The sequence below is a fragment of the Gymnoscopelus braueri genome, assembly GCF_963280865.1.
Source record: "Gymnoscopelus braueri genome assembly, chromosome: 6".
Taxonomy (NCBI): domain Eukaryota; kingdom Metazoa; phylum Chordata; class Actinopteri; order Myctophiformes; family Myctophidae; genus Gymnoscopelus; species Gymnoscopelus braueri.
The window spans coordinates 55027659-55047531 of NC_137607.1; the positions used below are offsets into that span (position 1 = coordinate 55027659).

At 42.3% G+C, this 19873-nt stretch overlaps 1 protein-coding gene across 1 annotated transcript; it reads left to right on the forward strand.

Annotated features, from left to right (window-relative positions):
* Positions 1–126: 126 nt before the first annotated feature.
* Positions 127–19850, forward strand: chaf1a (chromatin assembly factor 1, subunit A (p150)). The gene is made up of 16 exons (XM_080431385.1): positions 127–420; positions 1893–1931; positions 2957–3609; positions 4307–4369; positions 4558–4802; positions 4930–5011; positions 5109–5177; positions 5453–5670; positions 8277–8448; positions 8811–8891; positions 9920–10033; positions 10357–10615; positions 12852–13017; positions 15452–15773; positions 16900–16978; positions 18451–19850. The coding sequence occupies exons 1-16, from the start codon at positions 360–362 to the stop codon at positions 18582–18584; spliced, it is 2757 nt and encodes a 918-aa protein (XP_080287511.1). The 5' UTR covers positions 127–359; the 3' UTR covers positions 18585–19850.
* The last annotated feature ends 23 nt before the right edge of the window (positions 19851–19873 follow it).

Genomic DNA, 19873 nt, shown 5'->3' on the forward strand with positions numbered 1-19873 from the left:
CGACACCGCCGTACGACCACGCACAAATTGAGCTCTTCTCGCGACATTTCCGCCGACCAATCGGCGGCAGGTCCTGTTGGAAACCGACGCACTCCCGCCAATTCTGAGTGAGGAGCGCGAGCGAGGACCTTGGAGGCAGCAGGAGGAGGAATCCATCCAGGGGAGATGTGGAGGGAACAAACCAAACCTTTTCCTCACATAAAACTCAATATAAAGGACACATATTTCCTTTTTTAAACAGTAAGGTAATAACCAGGTCGTCATTTGGGGGTGACATTTTTTTAATTTACCAAACGTCAAGACAGACACCGTTTTGTTGTGGTCCGGGTCTCGACGGAAAGCCTCGGGTCGTGGTGGTGATGTTGGCGGCGCAGACACAGACCCTGAACGGCATGGCTTCTTCCACCCCACGCCGGAGAGGTGAGTGTTTGTTGTGCTGCTAATGCTAACTCAAAAGGCTAAAGGGCCGCTCACACTTGAGTACTATAACTATAAAGATAACTATATCGTTCACCATTGTATTTATTTGTATAGTTGGTGTTAACTCTGCCATTAACTTGACTTCGAACGATTTAAAAAACTATTTGTATAGTTATACTAGTAGTGCTCAGTGTGAAGGGCCATTCACATTGACCACTATAACTATACAAAATATAATGGGTCAAAACATGGTTATTTTGTCAGTATTGTGTTATGTCTGCAGTGTGAAGACAAACAAAAGTCCCAGTCTGAACTGTCACGAAGTGACTTCTCATAATTTTTCTTCTCATTCATTTCGTCCCCCTTGTTTGACTTGTCGTTCGCGTTCAGCGACGTTTTCTTGCTTGTTTATACTATATCTATAACTAAATGTTAAAGTATTTGTTATTAAGTTGGGGTTCTTAGATAATTTTGTTTTCCAACTTCACTACATTGTCTTTGTCTTACAACTTCGTTTGAACATTAACTCATTTGAATGACCCGCTTTAACACAAGCATCAACTTGAGTCTCATTGTGAATATTATGCTGCATTCTCTTTGCAACAGTAACGTTGATCATTATGGTTAACTATATGGTTAGTTACCGCTATCTATATCTACCCAAGTTCACTGTATGGCTGGTAGGCTATGCTAGCAGACAAGCTAACGTCGCAGTGTGTGTTTGTGTGAGCATCTCACATCAAATCAGTTTTGTCCTTAAACATTGCTCTAACCGACACGATTGGTTATTTTCAGTGGTTTAGTGAATCTATAACTGCAGCACATTTTAACGGTTTCTTTTACTTGCGAGTTGCAAGTTGCTGGACTACTTTTGTCGGAGTTTTTAGACGGTTGGCCACCTTTCTCTTGACAGCACCAAGGTGTCTGTGCTGCGGACACAACTGGGCCTGGTGCACCGCTACCGACCGACTGACACACCGAATGGCGGGAGTAGCTGAGCAAACCAAACACAGCCACACAGTGTGGATCTAAAAAGTTGACCAACCATTGCACGGCAAACACAACGGGCTCCTTAAAGCAACGAAACTTACAAGATCACGATGCTTATATTGTATTTATATAAAGCAAGGTCGAGTTGCCTGGATCTTGAGGACTTGAAGCTTTTGCTCCACTCTGTCCCTTCTTGAACAAAAATGGTTGTGATTTGTTATTGTGTTGGTGATGCATGTAGTATGGAGTTGGCTGTACTTTATGTTTGTTCGAGATAAATAAAGATCAAATCAAAGGATGGACAGTGTGTGTAGGAGTTGATGACATTCACAATCTAAACAAAAGCAGGAATCTAGCTAATTGAATAACCACATGAACTTCAACTTTACTGCAGCTGTTTCTTTATGTTGAATCACACCACACACATTTTGAAGATCATTTGGTACAAAGTATAATCTTACTTATGTCCTATCCATATTCAGGCACAGACTGTAAATCCAGTAAGAAGACGCTTGTTCAAGGTAAGGAGAAATGATGTCCTTACACCATTTTTGCAATGTATGGTATCCATCTAGATTAGAAGGATTGTTGTTATGTTCAAACCACAAGTCTTGCTAAACTGGTATGGTGCTTATGGAAGGTTCTGTAGTGCGCCAACAATTAGTATTACGTGTATTATGGGATAAATGTCTGTATTTTCCTACATTTCTCAACCATTTACTGTGTTGTATCTGCTATTGATCCCTTTATTCCATTTGACAGAGTATGTGGATACTCCTCCTTGGTATATATTTTTTTGCATCTGCTATTGCATGCTAAAATTGTCATCCATTACCATTAGTCATAGAAATAAAGGTAAAATGTAACTAAATGGTAGTTGCTACACTGCACAAGGTGTTTGCTCAGTATTGGTGTATTTACTTTTAATGAATTCTTCTTTAAATTAATACATTATTTATTGTACCTAACTAACTCACATTTATTCAAATGACTTAAAAATTCAAATATGATTCACATGAATTCACATTGATATGGTGATATCCCATATCAACCTTTTCCTGAACAACATGGTTGTAGCTCCGTGACCAGATATCTGTACCGGGAGTCCCCAACCTGGGGTCCGTGGACCATTTGGTGGTCTGCGCACCATTAGCTGGTGCTCTTTTTATTTTATATACAATATGTATCTGTAGAACAACCACTTTCAGTCCAATCTCATGCTATCGCTCACATCTGTCTTGGGTAATCTATTTAACAAAACAAAAGATGGTACTTAACAACCCACTGAAACCTCATTCTGCATGGATCCTCAACCCGCCGACGTGCTAAATGTTAACATTAACATGCACTGCAAAGACTGAATACGGAATACTATGAAAACATTCTAGCCTCGGTGCAGGCTGCCAATTTTTTTTATCTTAAAATAATTGAAACCGAACTTGCAAACTGTTAGAGAAAGGGCAGGCAGACTCTCCACAAATAATGCTTATTATCTGGACGTGTGTTGTGGTAGATGGTCACTGTGTTTCCTGTACTCTGTTCTCAGCTCGTCTCCCGTTCAAGCGCCTCAACCCTGAACCGAAGGAGTGCCCGGAGCATAAAAGAGCCCGCCCTGCTCCTTGCCCCGAATCAAGTGTCTCTGATGGGGAGAACGAGGCGGAGCCCTCCCTGCTCCCTGTGCGTCACGGACCCGCACTGGTCAACGGTCGGGGACCCCTCGATGGCTTCATGCGACGCGGCCGCCCAGGTTCCACAGTTGTGGATCTCACAGGAGATGACTCAAAATCCCCCATAAAACTCCCTGCCACACCTGTCTCTGCCTCCTCCTGCCTCCCTGCAAAAGACCAACATCCAAGTAAAGACAAACCTGCCTCCACTGAGAAACCCAGTAGCAAAAGTCATACTCCAAAGAGAGGAGCTTCAGACTGCAAAGTGATGCACAAACCAGAACAGGATGAAGAGGTAGAAGAGGAGGCAGATGTTGAAGAGGAGACTGGGTCTGCCTCTCTGCTAGACACCACGCAGGGATCTGAAAGTGAAGAAGAGGAAGAGGAAGAGGAGCAGGATGAGGAGTCTATAAAGGCTGATGTGTCCAGTCTGGGGAACACGTCCATGTTGTCTCCCTCCTCTGTTAGCTCTCTGTCTGCAGCTGAGAGCTCACCAGAACAGGCAAAGACTAACAGCATTAATTCACCTACAGTAAGTCAAGTCTATGAGAGATTGTTAAAGGGCAACATAACACCCCACCTTAGCTTGAAAAAAAAGAATCTGCTATTCAAACATTTTTTTAAACAAATTTGTATGGTAGAGTATAGTATACTGTACAATAACTAGCACATCTGTAGGGGTTTGGAGGTGGTGTCCCTACTCATACATTCAGACTACTTAGGACATCTACTGGTTTCCAAATATATCCTGTTTATGCACTACATAAGAAAATCTGATCACTTAAGGTTCTTACACACCACCAGGAATGAATAAACAATTTAAAAATGCATCTGCAAATATTTCACATCAAACTCTTAATTTGATGATGCCTCATTCATACCTGTTGATGCTTTTATTCACAGTGAAACATCAACCTCGTTTAAAAAAAAAAAAAAAAAAAGTACTTCTGTTTCGCCAAATTATATTCGTGGATGTTGCGACACAAACAGCAGTGTAAATTAGAAATAAATGCTCAGGTTTGTAAGGACCTTACCACATTATTTCCACATAAAACTGAAATGGAGCACACTTCATTTCATATGAGTAATTAGGAGACTAATCTTAACAAATGAATTGCTGCAGTATGGTCTTATCAAAGCCCTGTCTGTTTAATAGCATCGTTGACACTATTATGAATAACAGGTTCTCAGAATAATTGTCTGCTTCTTTTTCCTTTCCTTCATAATAGGAGCCAAAGACCACTCCCAAGATACCAGCTGACCAGAAGAAGGCGCAAAGACGCTCACTAAAGGTAAGGTACTGCTTGTTTACCTGCCCCCCATGGAAGCGTTTGTGCAACTAGCTAGTTCTATATTATATTCCTTGCACGTTATCACACGGTACGCCACGCATTCCACTGATATGAATCTGTTTCCTTTTGCATAACAAATAATTGAACATTGTTGGGAAATGACTGGATTTGAATTTGTGAAACCGCAGAGCCCACAGGAACAAGAGGAGAGAAATCGCCAACGTCAGGAGAGAGAACGCGAGAGGGAAGAGGCTAAGGCCGCGAAAGAGAAGAAGAAAGAGGAGGCTCGCAAGCTGAAGGAGGAGCGAGAAAAGGAAAAACGTGAGAAAAGGGAAAAAGATGAGCAGGAGAAACGTGAGAAAAAAGAAAAGGAGGAGAAGGAAAAGGCAGAGAGGCTAAAAGCTAAAGAGGAGCAACGGAAATCAAAGCAAGAGTGAGTCATAATCTGCCACATCTCTGTGCTTGGCATTGGGTTTTCACATCACATTCGTGATTTTGGCATTCGTTGTGTGCAGATATTTATTTGTTGTGGTAAATGTTTTCCTCAAACTTCAACTCAGGGCTAAACTTGAAGAGAAAAGGAAGAAAGAGGAGGAGAAAAGACTGAAAGAAGAGGAGAAACGGTTGAAAGAGGAGAAAGATGTGAGTTTAGACAGAATGGTGTCAGTATGGTTACATTTCAGATTTGTTATGGTACGTGTAAAACAAGCTAATGTATGTTTTATTTGTGTTCTTTTAGCGTCTTAAAGCTTCGAATGCAGCGATTACACGGTTTCTACAGAAACCCAAGATTCAGCAGGCTCCAAAGGTAGATCTCACATCATATAATTTGATTTTCTGTTCAACAACGGCTAGGCTTCTAAGTATTGTAAAGTCAATTCTGCTGTGTTGCTTGTGGTTAATATCCTCTGAGCACAAATCTGTCAATATACGATTTTAGCATTTTGACGACCACCCCCCACCAGTGTTGCATAGTCAATTGGTTAAATGGTTCATCATCTCTACATGGTTCACCAGTGGAGAACTTTTCATTTGGCACAAAATGGAACTACTCCCAACCATTTTTGTGCTCTTTTCTATAAGACCCTTGCGGCTGCCTGTGGGAAGTTTGCTCCATTTGAGCTGAAGGACAACATGTGCCTGGCACCTCTGTGCCGGGTCCAGTGTGAGGACTCTGTTCTGGAGGAGCTAGACCAGTACCTGTTAAAACCCGGTGAGGACCTGAATGGACTTAAGGAATGGATCAGGAAAAAACCCGGCAGGTCCGGACCAACTAAACCCAGACGGAGAGACTATCTCAGGTGAGACTGTCACTGTGGTGATAACACTGGCTGCATGTATAAGGATAATTCCTTTAACAGGTCCGTTCATGAAAGTCCTTGCGGTCTTGTTTCCAATGAGGGCCTGTGAGCAATTAGGGGTTAAGAGTCGACAAATTTCATTTCATCTACACGTTTGCTGGCCTGGCCTGGAATCGTACCTGGGGCAACCAGGGCCTCTGGCTCCCTAGGTGGGCTCACTAACCACTCAGCTATGGCTGCCCCAAGTTATAAGCATAAGAACCATAAGAACCACCAGAGTTTCTTAATACAGCTCTCGAATTCATCTTATGATAAACTGACCGTGTGTGTTTCTCCATTGCGGCTGGGCAGCTCAGCTGTAGGCTGCTGCTGGTCGAGTTGTCTATGACCAGGACCTATCCCCGCTCGGTAATGTCCACGGACACGTATTGTACGCAGTTTGTTGACCAAATCACTAAAATGCGAATTCAGGGGCTTATTTTCTGTGCTGGCACATACAACATACAAAATGTACACAGGGACCACTCCAGCACCGGTGTTAGTTTTCTCCGAGATGGTACAAATGGAACTGTAAGCGTCCATTTGTTTCCATGCATTGCGGAGTAACAAAAACATCTAAAACAGCTGTATTAAGAGCCACCTAAGCGGTGGGGCGGCAGTGGCTCTAGGGATGGGCAATATTATCAATTTCACGATATTTTATTTCGCGATACTGTATCGATACTCCAGGCCGTCATATCGCGATTTTATTTGTTTTGCTTTTTCAGATACAGGCTTTATGAAAAAACTTTCGAAAAACCTGTCACTGATCTGCAGCTACTCAATATGTAGTGTATACATTACATTACATTACAGTCATTTAGCAGACTCTTTTATCCAAAGCGACTTACAATAAGTGTATTCAACATAGGTAGGGAACGAAAACTACTAATCACCAGAAGTCTTTAGTGCATTTTCTGCAAAAACAAGCAACCAAGAGTATACCTAGCGCTAAGGTAAAAGTGCAATATATCAGCTACCTATTTCCTTAAACAGATGAGACAAAATAGCTAAATCAAATGAGCATGAGCTAAAACAAATAAGTGTATCGACTAAACAAGATCCAATAAACAATACAACAATAGAAAACAAGTGTTCGTATAACTAGTTAACAACTAGGTCAGGCAGAGAGGAAGGGTAGTGTGATATATGTATATATCGCAATACATAGCAATATGTATCGTATCGCAATATGTATCGTATCGCAATATATCGCAATAATATCGTAATATATGGCAATATGTATCGTATCGCAATATATCGTGATATAATCGTATCGTGACCCAACTATCGTGATACGTATCGTGAGATTCTTGCCAATACCCATCCCTAAGTGGCTCAGGGGTAGAGTGGCCAGTAGAGCGGTCGGATGATGTTCGATCCCGGGCTCCCCCAGAGATGGTGTCGGAAGTGTCCTTGAGCAAGTCGCTTTTTTTTTTTTTTGTATTCCTCTGCTTGCACCTCCTCCGCTCCTCCACCCCCCCCCCCCCCTGGTCCCCCCTTGGGCTCCTTTTTTTTCGCTCCCCCCACGCTTTTTTGCCCGTTCCATTCCACCCCCCCCCCCCAATTCTTGCAATGAGGGAACAGGGCGCTTGCGCACGCAGCGACCAGCAGCGAGAGATATGTTTAATGTATGTAATATGTTTTGCTAACTCTTGTTGTAAACCTATTTGCCCTTTGTTGGGACACTAATAAAGTTGAACCTTGAACCTTGCTGAACCCCTAATTGCTCCCGAGGAGCAGGTTGGTGCCTTGCATGGTTTCCGCCGCCATCGGTGTATGACACTGAATGAATGTAATGCACAATCTATGTAAAAGCGCTTTGGATAAAAGCCCTACATAAATGTATGATTTACCATTTTACCATTACCAAACATAATTCCTGCTAAATAACTAGGATATATTGTTTATGAGCAGTTAAAATCAGTTCTTGTATGCCTCTGCCAGGGCTTGTGTGTGGTTGGTCGTCATCGACATACTCTTGACATTGGTCGTGGACCCCCCCACCCTTAGATATATATATATTTTTTAAACTGTTGCCAACGCGCGACCCCAACGACACCTAGTTTGAGAACCGTTGGTCTAGGAGAATCCTAAATTGAAAAAGATCTATCTCTGCATATCAAAGTTTCCACCTCACAAGAGGAGGTGGTCGGGCTGGATCCTGATCTTTCTCACAAGTCTAAAGAGTCATTCACACGCTTGCTTGTCTGTTCCCGTCACTCTGATCCTCGCAGTTTTGTTTTAGAACGTAGCAGAAAGCTCCGCTGCACTTCAGCAAGTACTCTCAATCATCCTCTCTGACTTGCAACAGTGGTATTGGGGTATGTTGTCAGTGTCATGTTTATACATGTATAGGTTGCTCCTAGTCTAACGTTTACTGGCACTGGTGAACTTATTGTCTACGATTGGCAAGTTCCGCTACATCCCATAAGCTAGAAGGACGGGAGCATTGCAATTGGCTAGTTCGTAGTGGAACGCTTATAGCCTAGTCTCTGTCTCGTAGCTTTTTAATGATCTGTGCTTTGTCTCCCCCCCCCCCCCCCCCCCTGTATGTTCTTTTTCAGCAATTGTATGGTGGTGGAGAAGGAAACTAACTCGGATGGTGTTCCGGATCGTAAACACTACGGCCCCATGAAGCTGCTAAAGTTCCGTGAGAACCACAGACCAGCCTATTGGGGCACCTGGAGCAAGACAAGTGCTCACATCTCACCTCGTTGCCCGCTCAGACAGGACAAGGTAAGACTGGACAAGCCAACGTTGCACCCTCACAAATGGACATAAAAAAAACACCAAGTTTTCAGACAGATTCAACAGATTCATTTTGTATGTCAAATGGATACCCTTAATTGAAATAGTTACGATTATACCTCTTCTCTCACATTTTAGCATTACTGTCTGTGTTTGCTATTTTCGTGGTAAACACTGAAGGCATACATGTATAGAAAACCGTTCACTCCTGCCCTCTTGCTATTTCAATATCTACAATATATGCAAGATGCATACTAGATACATTGCTATGTCTAGAGTTGACACACTTGCGTATATCAGTCATTAAAGATAACACACGTTGGCTAATACCAGTGTCCATTCCACCACAGACCCTGTTGGACTATGAGGTGGACAGTGATGAAGAATGGGAGGAAGAGGAACCTGGAGAGTCTCTGTCACATAGTGAAGGGGTGAGTCTGTCACATATTCACATGAACATGAGAAGGTCAAGTAGGTTGGTTATCTCCGCCCGGCCGGAGATTGTTTTCGCCCCTGTCAATCTGTGTGCAAGTCTGTTCACAGCTAATCTCCGGCAGCGATAGATTCCTTGGATCATGACACAACTCCCCGTATAGGCCCAGCCCATTTCTGCCTGACAAGATTTTCCGCCATGTTGCATTTTCTTCAAAACAACATTTTTGCTATAAAATTTGGCACACATTATCTCTGGAGTCATGTGATCAAGAAGTATCAGTCAGATGTTTTAGATTCCATTACGATTGGCTTCCAACGTTTATGGGAGGCAAAATATACCACAAATCCTGATCCGATCCGCCCCAAATTTGAATCGCATGTTGAGAGGCCTCTATTAGAGAGCCCTTCCAGCTTTCACTTCTGCCCTTAGGGGGGCGGCGCACCAAAAACATGAACAGTGCAAGTCGTACAAACTCTTATTTCCCCCGCACCCTACAACTGACACAACGCTGGGTAGGCGAACAGGCCTGGCGGATATCTGTGCTCAGAGCAGAAAACCTTTCTACTTAGATATGTGCTTTATATTTTTCTGTTTACTTTATCCTTTGGTCATCTAAGATGAATCAGGGTAGGTATAGGTCCTGAGTTCCAGGGTAGAAGAGGAAAGTTACAGCTTTAACTTGGTCAGAAAAAACATCTGAATTATTAGATAATCTAATTGGCATCTCTTCTCTAGTCTAGACTGCTCCTCTGTAATAATGGGGGGAGATGTCAGTGCTTCCAATCCTATATGAATGGTTACATGAAATGACAGGTATCTTATATTAGTAATTTTATCTCAGACATTCGGGAAACAATTTAAGTCTAATTAGGTTGCACATTTCATTCTTCCTGGTATTATAAGTCTTACATTTACCTGTCTGAAACGTGCAGTACCCTGTGAATGCAGGGATAGACATTTATTGATGTTTCATAGTTGTCTGGACCTGGCCATTTCATTTGATATGCTTTACTTTTTTTGCAGGAGGATGAGGAGGAGGGAGGTGCCAACAATGGTGCTAACGACGATGACGATGATGATGGTTTCTTTGTACCGCATGGTTACCTTTCGGATGGAGAGGGGGCACTGGAGGAAGAGGTACGAACAATCTTTTAAATGAGCTGTCCAACCGACAGTGACCAATCAGGTCACACGTACATCACTCATTAGATAAAAAGTCAGTTAGTCTCTTCCAAACACCAAAGTAGAGGAGCAGAAATGCATTTAAGGTCATGTGTAGCTGTGTCCAACAAAGCATTTTTTCCTAGCTGAAAACGCAAGGTGCTCAGCTACAAACACGGCACTCTGGGGGGGGAAAAAACATCTTGGTGGACACGGCCCCTAAAGAACAAAAATTAACCATTGTATTCAGTTTGTCTCTGCTAGTCTGCTTACCATCTGCTTGTGTTTTGGCCTCTCAGGAGGGTGCTGGGGACCTGGAGAAACAGAAAGTGCGCCAGAAGCTGAAAGCAAGAGAGTGGGATGAGCTCATGTCCTGTAAGAAGAAGGTGAAGGTGCTGGAGGCGGTGGTGAGGGGCTGTGTCTGGGAGGGCCAGAGCAACGGACCTGCTGTAGAGCTCTTCCAGCCCTATGCTATGTGTCTGATAGAGCCTTTACCCAAAGCAGACACCACCCCCAGCCCAGAGCAGGCTGCATCGAAACGCCAGGGTGACGAGCAATGTGAGTATGACACCTGATCTATTTTACACCAAGAAATGACCTGGTCGTTGGGTGTGCTTGTGTCCAAGCCACATATCTCCTATTTGCCTCCATATAAAGTCTCTAAAGTCTATGTAGTGCAGACTGTTGTGCTCTACCTGGATGTAAGAAGCCAAAGCTAGTTTATAATCCCTGCCCTTGCACCATGTGTCCCCATTTCATTTATATATCGTCGGTGTCCAACCGGGACCAGCTAACTCCATTTTCATTCATTTTTTTTTCATAAATCAACGCTATTGAACCCCCCTCTACATCTGTAATTTTTTTTAAATAATAACATATGAAAAGTATTAAAAAGCGCCTCTGACGAAAACTCCTAACTCCATTGGCCCCTCAAACTGTCCGTCAAAAACAAACAACTCCCCCCTCCTCTCAGGCTCTCAGAGAAGCTCTGCTCTGTATGAGGCAGACAGGGAGAAGATTTTTCAATGCTTTTGGGAGAACATAAACTGGGAAGAGAAGAGAATGTATGTGCAAGGTTTGATAGATGTCACCCCAGTAAAGAGGAGAAGGGTGTCTTCACAAAGGTCATCTGCTTGTGTTTTCTTTTTAAATGTTAATGGACAGAGAATGAGTGTGTGCAGGAGTTTGTTTCGAACATCTCCAAGAGCTCAAGGAGATCATGCCAAAAGACTTTCACAGCTTTTATAACAATCTAAAGCACTAAGAAACACCCACCACACACACACAACAGTGTGATAATAAAATGTTGATAGGTATATGATAGGTAAATTCAACTGTGGTTGTTATTGTTAGTACAGTAGGCTACAGATTTGATAGGCTACAGATTCTATTTTTCATGAATGTATTTTGTATTTATATGCCATTTATGTATTGTTGGTGTGCCATGATTGCTTTTGTTAAATACATGATTGAGTATTGAGGCAGAATTGTTTGTTGCACTCAACTGTAGAAGAACAACAGTGGTAACAGTTAGATCCATGGTTGTTTACAATGCATGTTAAAATAAAAGTTGTTTAAGTACAGAATTCAGCTTGATCTATACTTAGTATATGAGGATGGCGCTCACCATAAATAGCTGATCTCCAAGCTCACAATGCGTTGTGATGTGTTGTGAGCTTAGAGATCCATTGCCAGCTGTTCTTATCAATGATGGACAAAACCTCCTAACTCCACTTGCGCTGGATTTGTGTTTGGACAAAACTCCTAACTCCACTTGAGCTGGATTTGGGTAAAGCGATGATAATATAATGACACATGCAAGTATCTGATATATAAAGTCACAATACCAAGTTTGATGAGGCAGTATTGCTTTGTTTTAAAAATATAAGGTTTTCTTCATTTTCTGAAAAAAATATATTTTGTTTTTCATTTCCTGAACAATTACCATTTTGGATTTAGCTGGTTCCGGCCGGACAGCAGAGATATGGTCCTGCAAGTTAGGCTGACAGGAATATAACCATGTATATAGGCTATACATTCACACACATTAATTATAAGAACCAGTTCTAAGCTGTGTGCAAAAGGTATTGTTTGGCATTTACTGTGCCAACAGGATTAGAATGCTTTAAGCTTGTAGTGTAAACACCCTGGCCTAAACCAACAGTGGTGGTTGCTGAAAACAGCTGTGACTGTAACAGACCATGCTGCTGTGCTGCATTTACCTGAAGTTAAAAAAAGCAAAAGTTAAATTTGCATCCTCATTGTCCTGTAGTTGATTAAACAGATGTAATGGGAACAGAGGTTAAATCTAAAACCAGGGATGTGCATTTTGACCAATTTCACTGACATTTAAAAGGACATAATGTAATAAAACCAACTACATGAGTAGTTCAATTTATTTTTAAAGACACCTAAATGGACATAAACGCCAGCACTATTAGGCCTAAAGTACTCAAAAAGACAATCCAACAATTGATCTGATCAATATGAATTCAAAAGTGAATAAAACTAGCAGCAAACTAGCAGGAGCAGTGATGTTTAGCCGGTCTAATCATGCCCAAACAGTTATGTAAGACTAGTGGAAAACAAATTCAGAATGTTATTTTATGACTTATTGACTATCACAATCACAACACATTTGATCATGTTGTCATTGCAACAGGCTCATCTAAATATTGTAAATATGAAAGTAAAAAAAAAAGACCTTTTAAACTGAACAGCATTTCTGAAGCTCTGGTTTGTTCAGTCAGATATTTTAGACATGGCCTTCTTTCTTTCTTTCCATCTGGTGTAGTGGTCCGTCAGCTGCTGCCTCTGATCCATGGCAACTTCAACAGCACTAAGGTGATCATCACAGAGTTCCAGGAGTTCTGTCGCCAGCAGTCCTTGTCTTCATCAGAGTCATCATCATCGCCTCCCAACATCTCCAGCCCTGTCAGCTCTGCTGACATCCCATCCAGGTGAAAAAACTAACTCATTATTGCCCTGGTACCATACACAGCAAATATACATCTGTTAAATTTATTTTTATCATACTAGAGCAGGGCTACTCAACTTAAGATGGCTCAGGGGCCACTCAGAAAAATACCAAAAGTCCAAGGGCCGCAAGCTAAAAATGTCAGTCCTATTTTGGATTTTTCGATTTTGTAACACACTACACATTGTTATAAGAAAATGTACATTTTGACATCATATTATTTTCACTGTACCTGTTTATTTTGTGTGTACGTCCAGTGGCGTCAGTTCAGCAAAAGCTAAGGTATGGCAAGGTTAGGGTTGCCAACTCCCAGAGATTGAAATAAGGGACACCTATCCTGGGCACGTGGCAAAGCACGGGGGGGCGAAAATATTTTGGGGGTCAAACCCACCAAAAACCCCAAAATGCATAGAAAACTATGCATTATACCAATAACGCAATACAAACACAATGGTCTTACACCTTTTTGGAGCCAAGGTATGGCACCTGCCCTACCTTGTCATACCCAATGGACCCTTCGCTAAGCCCCACCCACTCCACTCTGACTGGTGGTGCGAAGTTAGTCACACCCAGTCCTGGCAGTGCCTGGCAAGCTCTGCTTCTCACCCATTGACTTGCATGTTAAATGATGGATTTTCCCCTTAAAAATAATCGATCATTTCAGGAGCAAGAGCTTCAAAATCTCTTTTAAATGTAGTCAACAAGGCCTGCAGTAGGCTATGCACTGGACAAATGTGCATGACATTATTTCAATAAACTAAAAACATGGGAAATGTTAGAGGGAGTAATAGCCATGGATACACGACGGTCGACTGTCACGACCGTCATGGATGAACTTCAACCTGGTGTTTGCACTTTCTCCATTTATGACCCGTACATCTACATAAACGTTCATATTTAAAATATAAAGTGCTTATCCCATGGCCACGGATGTTACATTTATGTACGGGCTTTCAGAAGTACCCGTATCAGCCGTATTGTTCAATAAAAAGCATTTTAATCTGATCGGTGGCCATTTTCTCCATATGCTTTCAACTGAGCAACTCTATCGTTGGTAGGTGTATTGCACTCTGATACATTATGAGAAAATGGCCACTGATCGGATTAATATGCTTTTTATTGAACAATACAGAATATACGGGTACTTTTGAGAGTCCCGTGCATAATTGTAACATCCGTGGCCATGGGGTAAGCACTTTATATTTGAAATCTGAACGTTTATATAGAGGTACGGACCGTAAATGGAGAAAGTGCAAACACCAGGCTGAAGTTGATCCATGACTGTAACAGGAGTTTTCATGTACCGCAGGGTAAGACTGCAGTAGCAGTTAATAAATAGACGAACAAAGGAATTAATATACTTTAACGTGCGGAATCCGAAACAGGCAGCGCTGTGATTATGATTTTTGTTACGATTACGGTGATTAGTAGCCTATTATTGACACCACCTGGGCGAGTGAGTCGTGTAACTTTCCTGACGTTAAGCTGTGTATGTGTTCAACAACACAGCCATGCAGCCTTGCAGTTTAAGTGCAGATTTCAGCTTGGGAAAAGCAGCCTCCAACGGGTTTGGGTACGTGGTTCATAGTCACCAATGCCATTGCGTTATCGTGGTATTCCTATACTTGCTATTATGTTGCAAATGATTGTGTGTGTGCGGGCGAAATAACATTGACAGCTATGGCAGGTGACGAAAGCTTGCCAGACCTATGCCAGGCTAACAACGGTTGCTAAGCTGGCATTGGACAATCGCTTTTGGGGTGGGGTTTAGCGAAGGGTCCATTGACGCCCCTGTGTATGTCTGTTTGTTTTGGGGGAAAAAAGAAGCAACCCATATATTTGAACGGAATTGTATATTTTTTTCCTGTGCTTCACAATAATAAAAAAAAGACCATGTCGGGCCGCAGAGACGCTGCCTTGGGGCCGCAGTAGCACTGTACTAGAGATTCAGCAAGCTCTTTTATAGAGGATTTGAAGTTAACAATGCGCTTAAGGCTACAACGGGTATTGCATAACCGGATGCTGCATGCATTTCCACTTGCATCGTTCCCAACGGGCATCAGTCTAGTATGAAATCTACTCGATTATTCAAGTAATCAAAAAAGTAAAGTAGTTGCAGCCATAATATAGGCTACACAATCTCCTGTGAAAGTGTTGGGGAAGGTGTGGGCTTTGGCCTGTGGCTGAGAAAACCCACTCAGAGGGCTCAGCTGTCCTGGGAATACTGAGATAGCATCTCACTGGTGTTGGCAGTCTTGGGGACCATGTTTTCCACCAGTCTCTCTCCTTCGATTTCTGAGTTGAAGTACTTTGAAGCGCAAAAGACTGATATCAGACGTGCTCCTTAGTCCTTATATCTAAAAGGTTTGTTTCGAGTCTGTTGTATTGATTTACCCATCCATCCCTCCATCCACCAGAAAAGACCTGAAGCGCCTCATACAGAGCAATGCTGTCTATGAGAAGCGCTCTACACACAGATTCCGCTGCTGGTACGTGCATGCAGAGGTCCTGATACGTTTTGGCCAGGAGACCCTCCCAGTGCCCTGCCAGTGGAACTACCTCACCTCAGGGGCTCGGGAAGAGCTCCGGGAAGAGCCCCATGCAGCTACGGGCTCGCATGGAAACTCCCCCACCACACCCCAGCCCTCGTCCACCACCCCTTCATCCTCCAAGAGGAAGAGTGCGGGCAGCATGTCAATCACCAAGTTCATGAAGAAGTGTACTACGGACCGCAAGCAGGTAGGAAATGATGCTACCTCGTGTTAATCTGCCTTGTCTAGTCACCTAGTCCTTGTATATCCACCACATTGTTATAGAGAACCAAAGTCTGACATCACTGCCGCTAGGATCAGAGTTATTTTTTCCATAGAAAATACCTTAACACCTTTACCGCCGGGCCCGTAGTTCTACGGGCCGTTAAATCCAACGGTTAAGCGCCGAGCCCGTAGTCCTACGGGCTGCGGTCTTTTCGCGCATGCGCGGTCCGGGTGCACTTTCGGATTTTTTTTGATCCACTTCCGTTTCCGGTTTGATGACAGGAAATAGAATTATTTGGGATCCGGTTTCGACGATCACGCCCGCTCCCATTCTACAGACGAAACTGAAACTCAATTCTCTTCCTGTAGTTTTTTCTCCTCGCATTTCACTGTTTAACGTAATCCGCTCTAACTCAAACATGGATGCCCCGTTTGACACGCGATCTTCACTGGGAGATACAGGGAGATCTCGCGGATGTAAACAGACCGTTCACGGCTCAATCTTAAGGATTTTAACAAGATCTATGGCGACATGAAAAAAACAAAAAAACAACAAAAACACCTTGGCACTGGTGAGTACATTATGAGATTAACCTCTGGCGGTGGATGTGTTAAGGTCTCAACAGGAGATTAACTTTTGAATTCATATTGATCTGATCAATTGTTGGATTGTCTTTTTGAGTACTTTAGGCCTAATAGTGCTGGCGTTTATGTCCATTTAGGTGTCTTTAAAAATAAATTGAACTAATCATGTAGTTGGTTTTATTACATTATGTCCTTTTAAACATCAGTGAAATTGGTCAAAATGCACATCCCTGGTTTTAGATTTAACCTCTGTTCCCATTACTTTTAAGGGCAAATACATATTTATACGTCCCCGGGACATCGGGATGCCTTTAGTTTTGAGCCCTGGCGTATGTGCCTGTTCCGGAGCAGAGCTGCAGACATGGCGTATTCCTCCACGTGCGTTATGCTCTACCAGTGAAATGTCATGTGAAAAGAAGTAGATGACGACTTTGTGTATCAGCGGAGGCATGTGGTTGTCTAGGGCCAGTTTAATTGCCTATGACTGAATGTTAATGGTCATGCATACCTGCGTTTCCTCCTAGGCAATGGAGACGGATGGTTTCCAGGCCGACACTGAGGATGGCGATGAGGATGACTGCATTGTTGTCACCACGCAGAAAGGTGAGTTGAACCTCAAGAAATTTGAAAGAAACAAATGTCACATTCAACGATTGATTGATTGATTATTTTATTAGCAAGTTTAGAAAACCTTACGGCAGTACTTTCTCTACGCTCTGTTATGTTAGTGGGCATTTTCGGCAAAGAAACAAACAAATACAGATAATTCACCTATGCTGTTGCCATTTCTGACCCATATACAACAAATGCCACTTGGCTATGCTACTCATCTGTGTAATCACAAGTCATAGTCTAATAACGGTGTGGCCTCCCTCTCTAATCTTTAGTAATCGATAGTAACGTAGTGTGCGTTCAGTTGTGAATGAAGTTGCACAAATCACTATGAACGCACTGGAGCCTGTATAGCTGTAAATACTCTGCTCGAACATCCAAACTTTGTTTGGACAGGATAGGTAATAACTACAAAATAGGCCTGTCCCCGGAAAATCAACGATTCGAATAGCCAGTAAAAAAAACTCAGGCAACACAAAGTTTAGATTCAAGCACTTTTTCGAGCTCGTTTTTAGATTTTTGGTAATATAGTGTTGGTTAGCTCTGTCACCTACTTCTAATTTGGTCTATCTACTTCCTGTAAGCAGACTTAAAAATAAAAGCAATGTTGACTAATCATATTACAAGCTACCAATGATAGTGGCTCTTATTTTGAAATCTTTTTAGAGGACATTTATTGAAGCCATTGACGCTGGTTGGAAGTAAACAAAAGAAAGACGTTCTCAGCACGCAACATGTTCACACGGCAAAGCATACGGTAAATTAGGTTTGAGGGGATACAGCTGAGTGATCAAACAGTCAAGGAAAATAATACAAAACAAAGCGTAGGAAATCTACCCAACGGTGAGTAATGAAAAGGTTAAAATGACCAGTGACCACCTGTAACTGACACAAAATATAGATTTATTCATTCTGATCCGTTTGAAAAATAGAAATATAGGCCTCTCTTATACATGCCTCCTTTCAATAAAAGCCCGGTACCCACTACAGTTGAAACAAATACAAGCCCGGGTCACTATTAGAGGATTTACGGTATACAAGCTCTGCTTCACAAGACCAGTCTTGGTGTGACTAAAAGAGTCACTTAAATTCTTCTGAAATACATAGATCTACAGCTCCACACGCTCAGTGACAGACATTCATTGATACATTTACAGTAGTACATACAGCCAAACTTGGTTCTAGGTGGCCACATAACAAGAATGTGTGCATACATGTGCATGCGGACATGCAATACATTGCTAGACATGGATACTGATACCTACAGTGTTGTCAGCTGTTTATACTATATATCCTTTAAATGCATATGTTCTTTCCTCACATTTTGGTCACATTGAGAATGCAAAACTGCCATTATGTGCAGTGCATGGATGCAGGGAATCAACTATAAACCTAGAAATCTAAGGCCTGTTTTATAATATCATGTGTAACTGAGATCTATAACTGAACTTTTAACACCACAGGTTCATGTACAGGGAACACCTCCTCCAGCACCTCGACCACAGTGGGAGAGGCCTCAGACCAGATGGAAGTCACGGCCTCAGACAACGCTGCTCTCCCCCTCACTAGCCCTGCCCCTACAATTGCCACAGCCTAAAGAAAGGACTGGTCTTCCTCCTGTCCATTGGCCATCCTCTGACTTTTCCTTACCACTGCCCAAGGTTTACCCCTTATCCCCTTCACTTCTCCCTTCCTGGGATTCATGTTCAGACAAAATCAAGGTTTATATTCTGACAAAATCAAGCCTTCAATCAAGTTAAAGAAGTACTCACAGTAAATTCACATGGCATCTTCACGGTATTATGCCTTGCCCCTCAACTCTTTCAGTGTCAGGAGACATCTTACCTGCAAAATCCAAGTGTCTGATTATATGAAACCGTTAATAACACATTTTCTACAAATGTTATAATCTGCTTTGTTGTTGAGGTTGGGAATTCCGTCGGGTATCGTTTCTTATGGATTAGTCGGAGTGAAAGGTGACTTCATGGCACTGCTCTCAGAACAGCTTGGGTTGAACAGAGAAAATATCAGAATATATTTGCCCAATGTATGTGAGGACTGGCATGTCTAATTCTTTGACGATTAGGCTCACAAAACAGCCTCACTTAATACATCAAATACAAAACTGTTGTCTGGCAAGAGTAAGTCAGAAAAGTGACTGGCTGCAGGTCCTCCTTTAGTTCCCATTGATTTCAGTGGGTGTATTTACTCATCATTTGAGCGCCTACTGGAGTAGTTGCTGTGTGTGAGATATGGCTTGTACAGTTAGGCCCTGTGTCATTTATATAAATATGTATTTTTCCCTATTTTCTCAAGAATACTTGAACAGGTTGAATTCATTAAAAAAATAACAATATGGTTAAATGTACTGCACTTTTATATGCCTTTTATTGTCCTGCCCCTTTCCCTATCAGGTGGACTCAGTCAACATAATGCCAACATCATTACACTTGCAGTATAAAGAATCATTTTGATAAAGGCTTGGGACCACTTCACCCATCTTCATATCCTCACTCTGTCCTTCAGGTCGTCACTCCAGAAACCTGCCTACCAATTACACTGGTGTGTTTTTATTTTAAGCAAGAACAATGGCTTCTATTTCAGCGTGCCAACTTTTTAGGAAGAGGCTGTAGTTTCTACTGGCCTCATGGCTGCTCAACAGACCACTACTTCTCTTGACCTCTGTTATCTGTTCTTTTAATTATAGTTAGAGGTGGAGTAGAAAGCTAGCCGTCCATTGTTAACATCACTGTTTTTTCAAGTGTTGGTGGCATTATGAATGCTCTGGGCCCTTGTTCTCTTGATTTTCAGGTGTTATAAAGGTCTTCATTTGTTGTTAAATAAAGCATTATTTAAAAAGAAACGTACATGTGTAAAACTAAAATA

What these genes read in the sequence shown, in the direction of transcription:
- chaf1a (XM_080431385.1), top strand. Translation starts at nt 360, where the DNA reads ATGTTGGCGGCGCAGACACAGACCCTGAACGGCATGGCTTCTTCCACC. An exon ending in GTACTACGGACCGCAAGCAG is followed by an intron (nt 15,774 to 16,899) that starts GTAGGAAATGAT and finishes GTTTCCTCCTAG; the next exon opens with GCAATGGAGACGGATGGTTT. An exon ending in TGTTGTCACCACGCAGAAAG is followed by an intron (nt 16,979 to 18,450) that starts GTGAGTTGAACC and finishes TTAACACCACAG; the next exon opens with GTTCATGTACAGGGAACACC.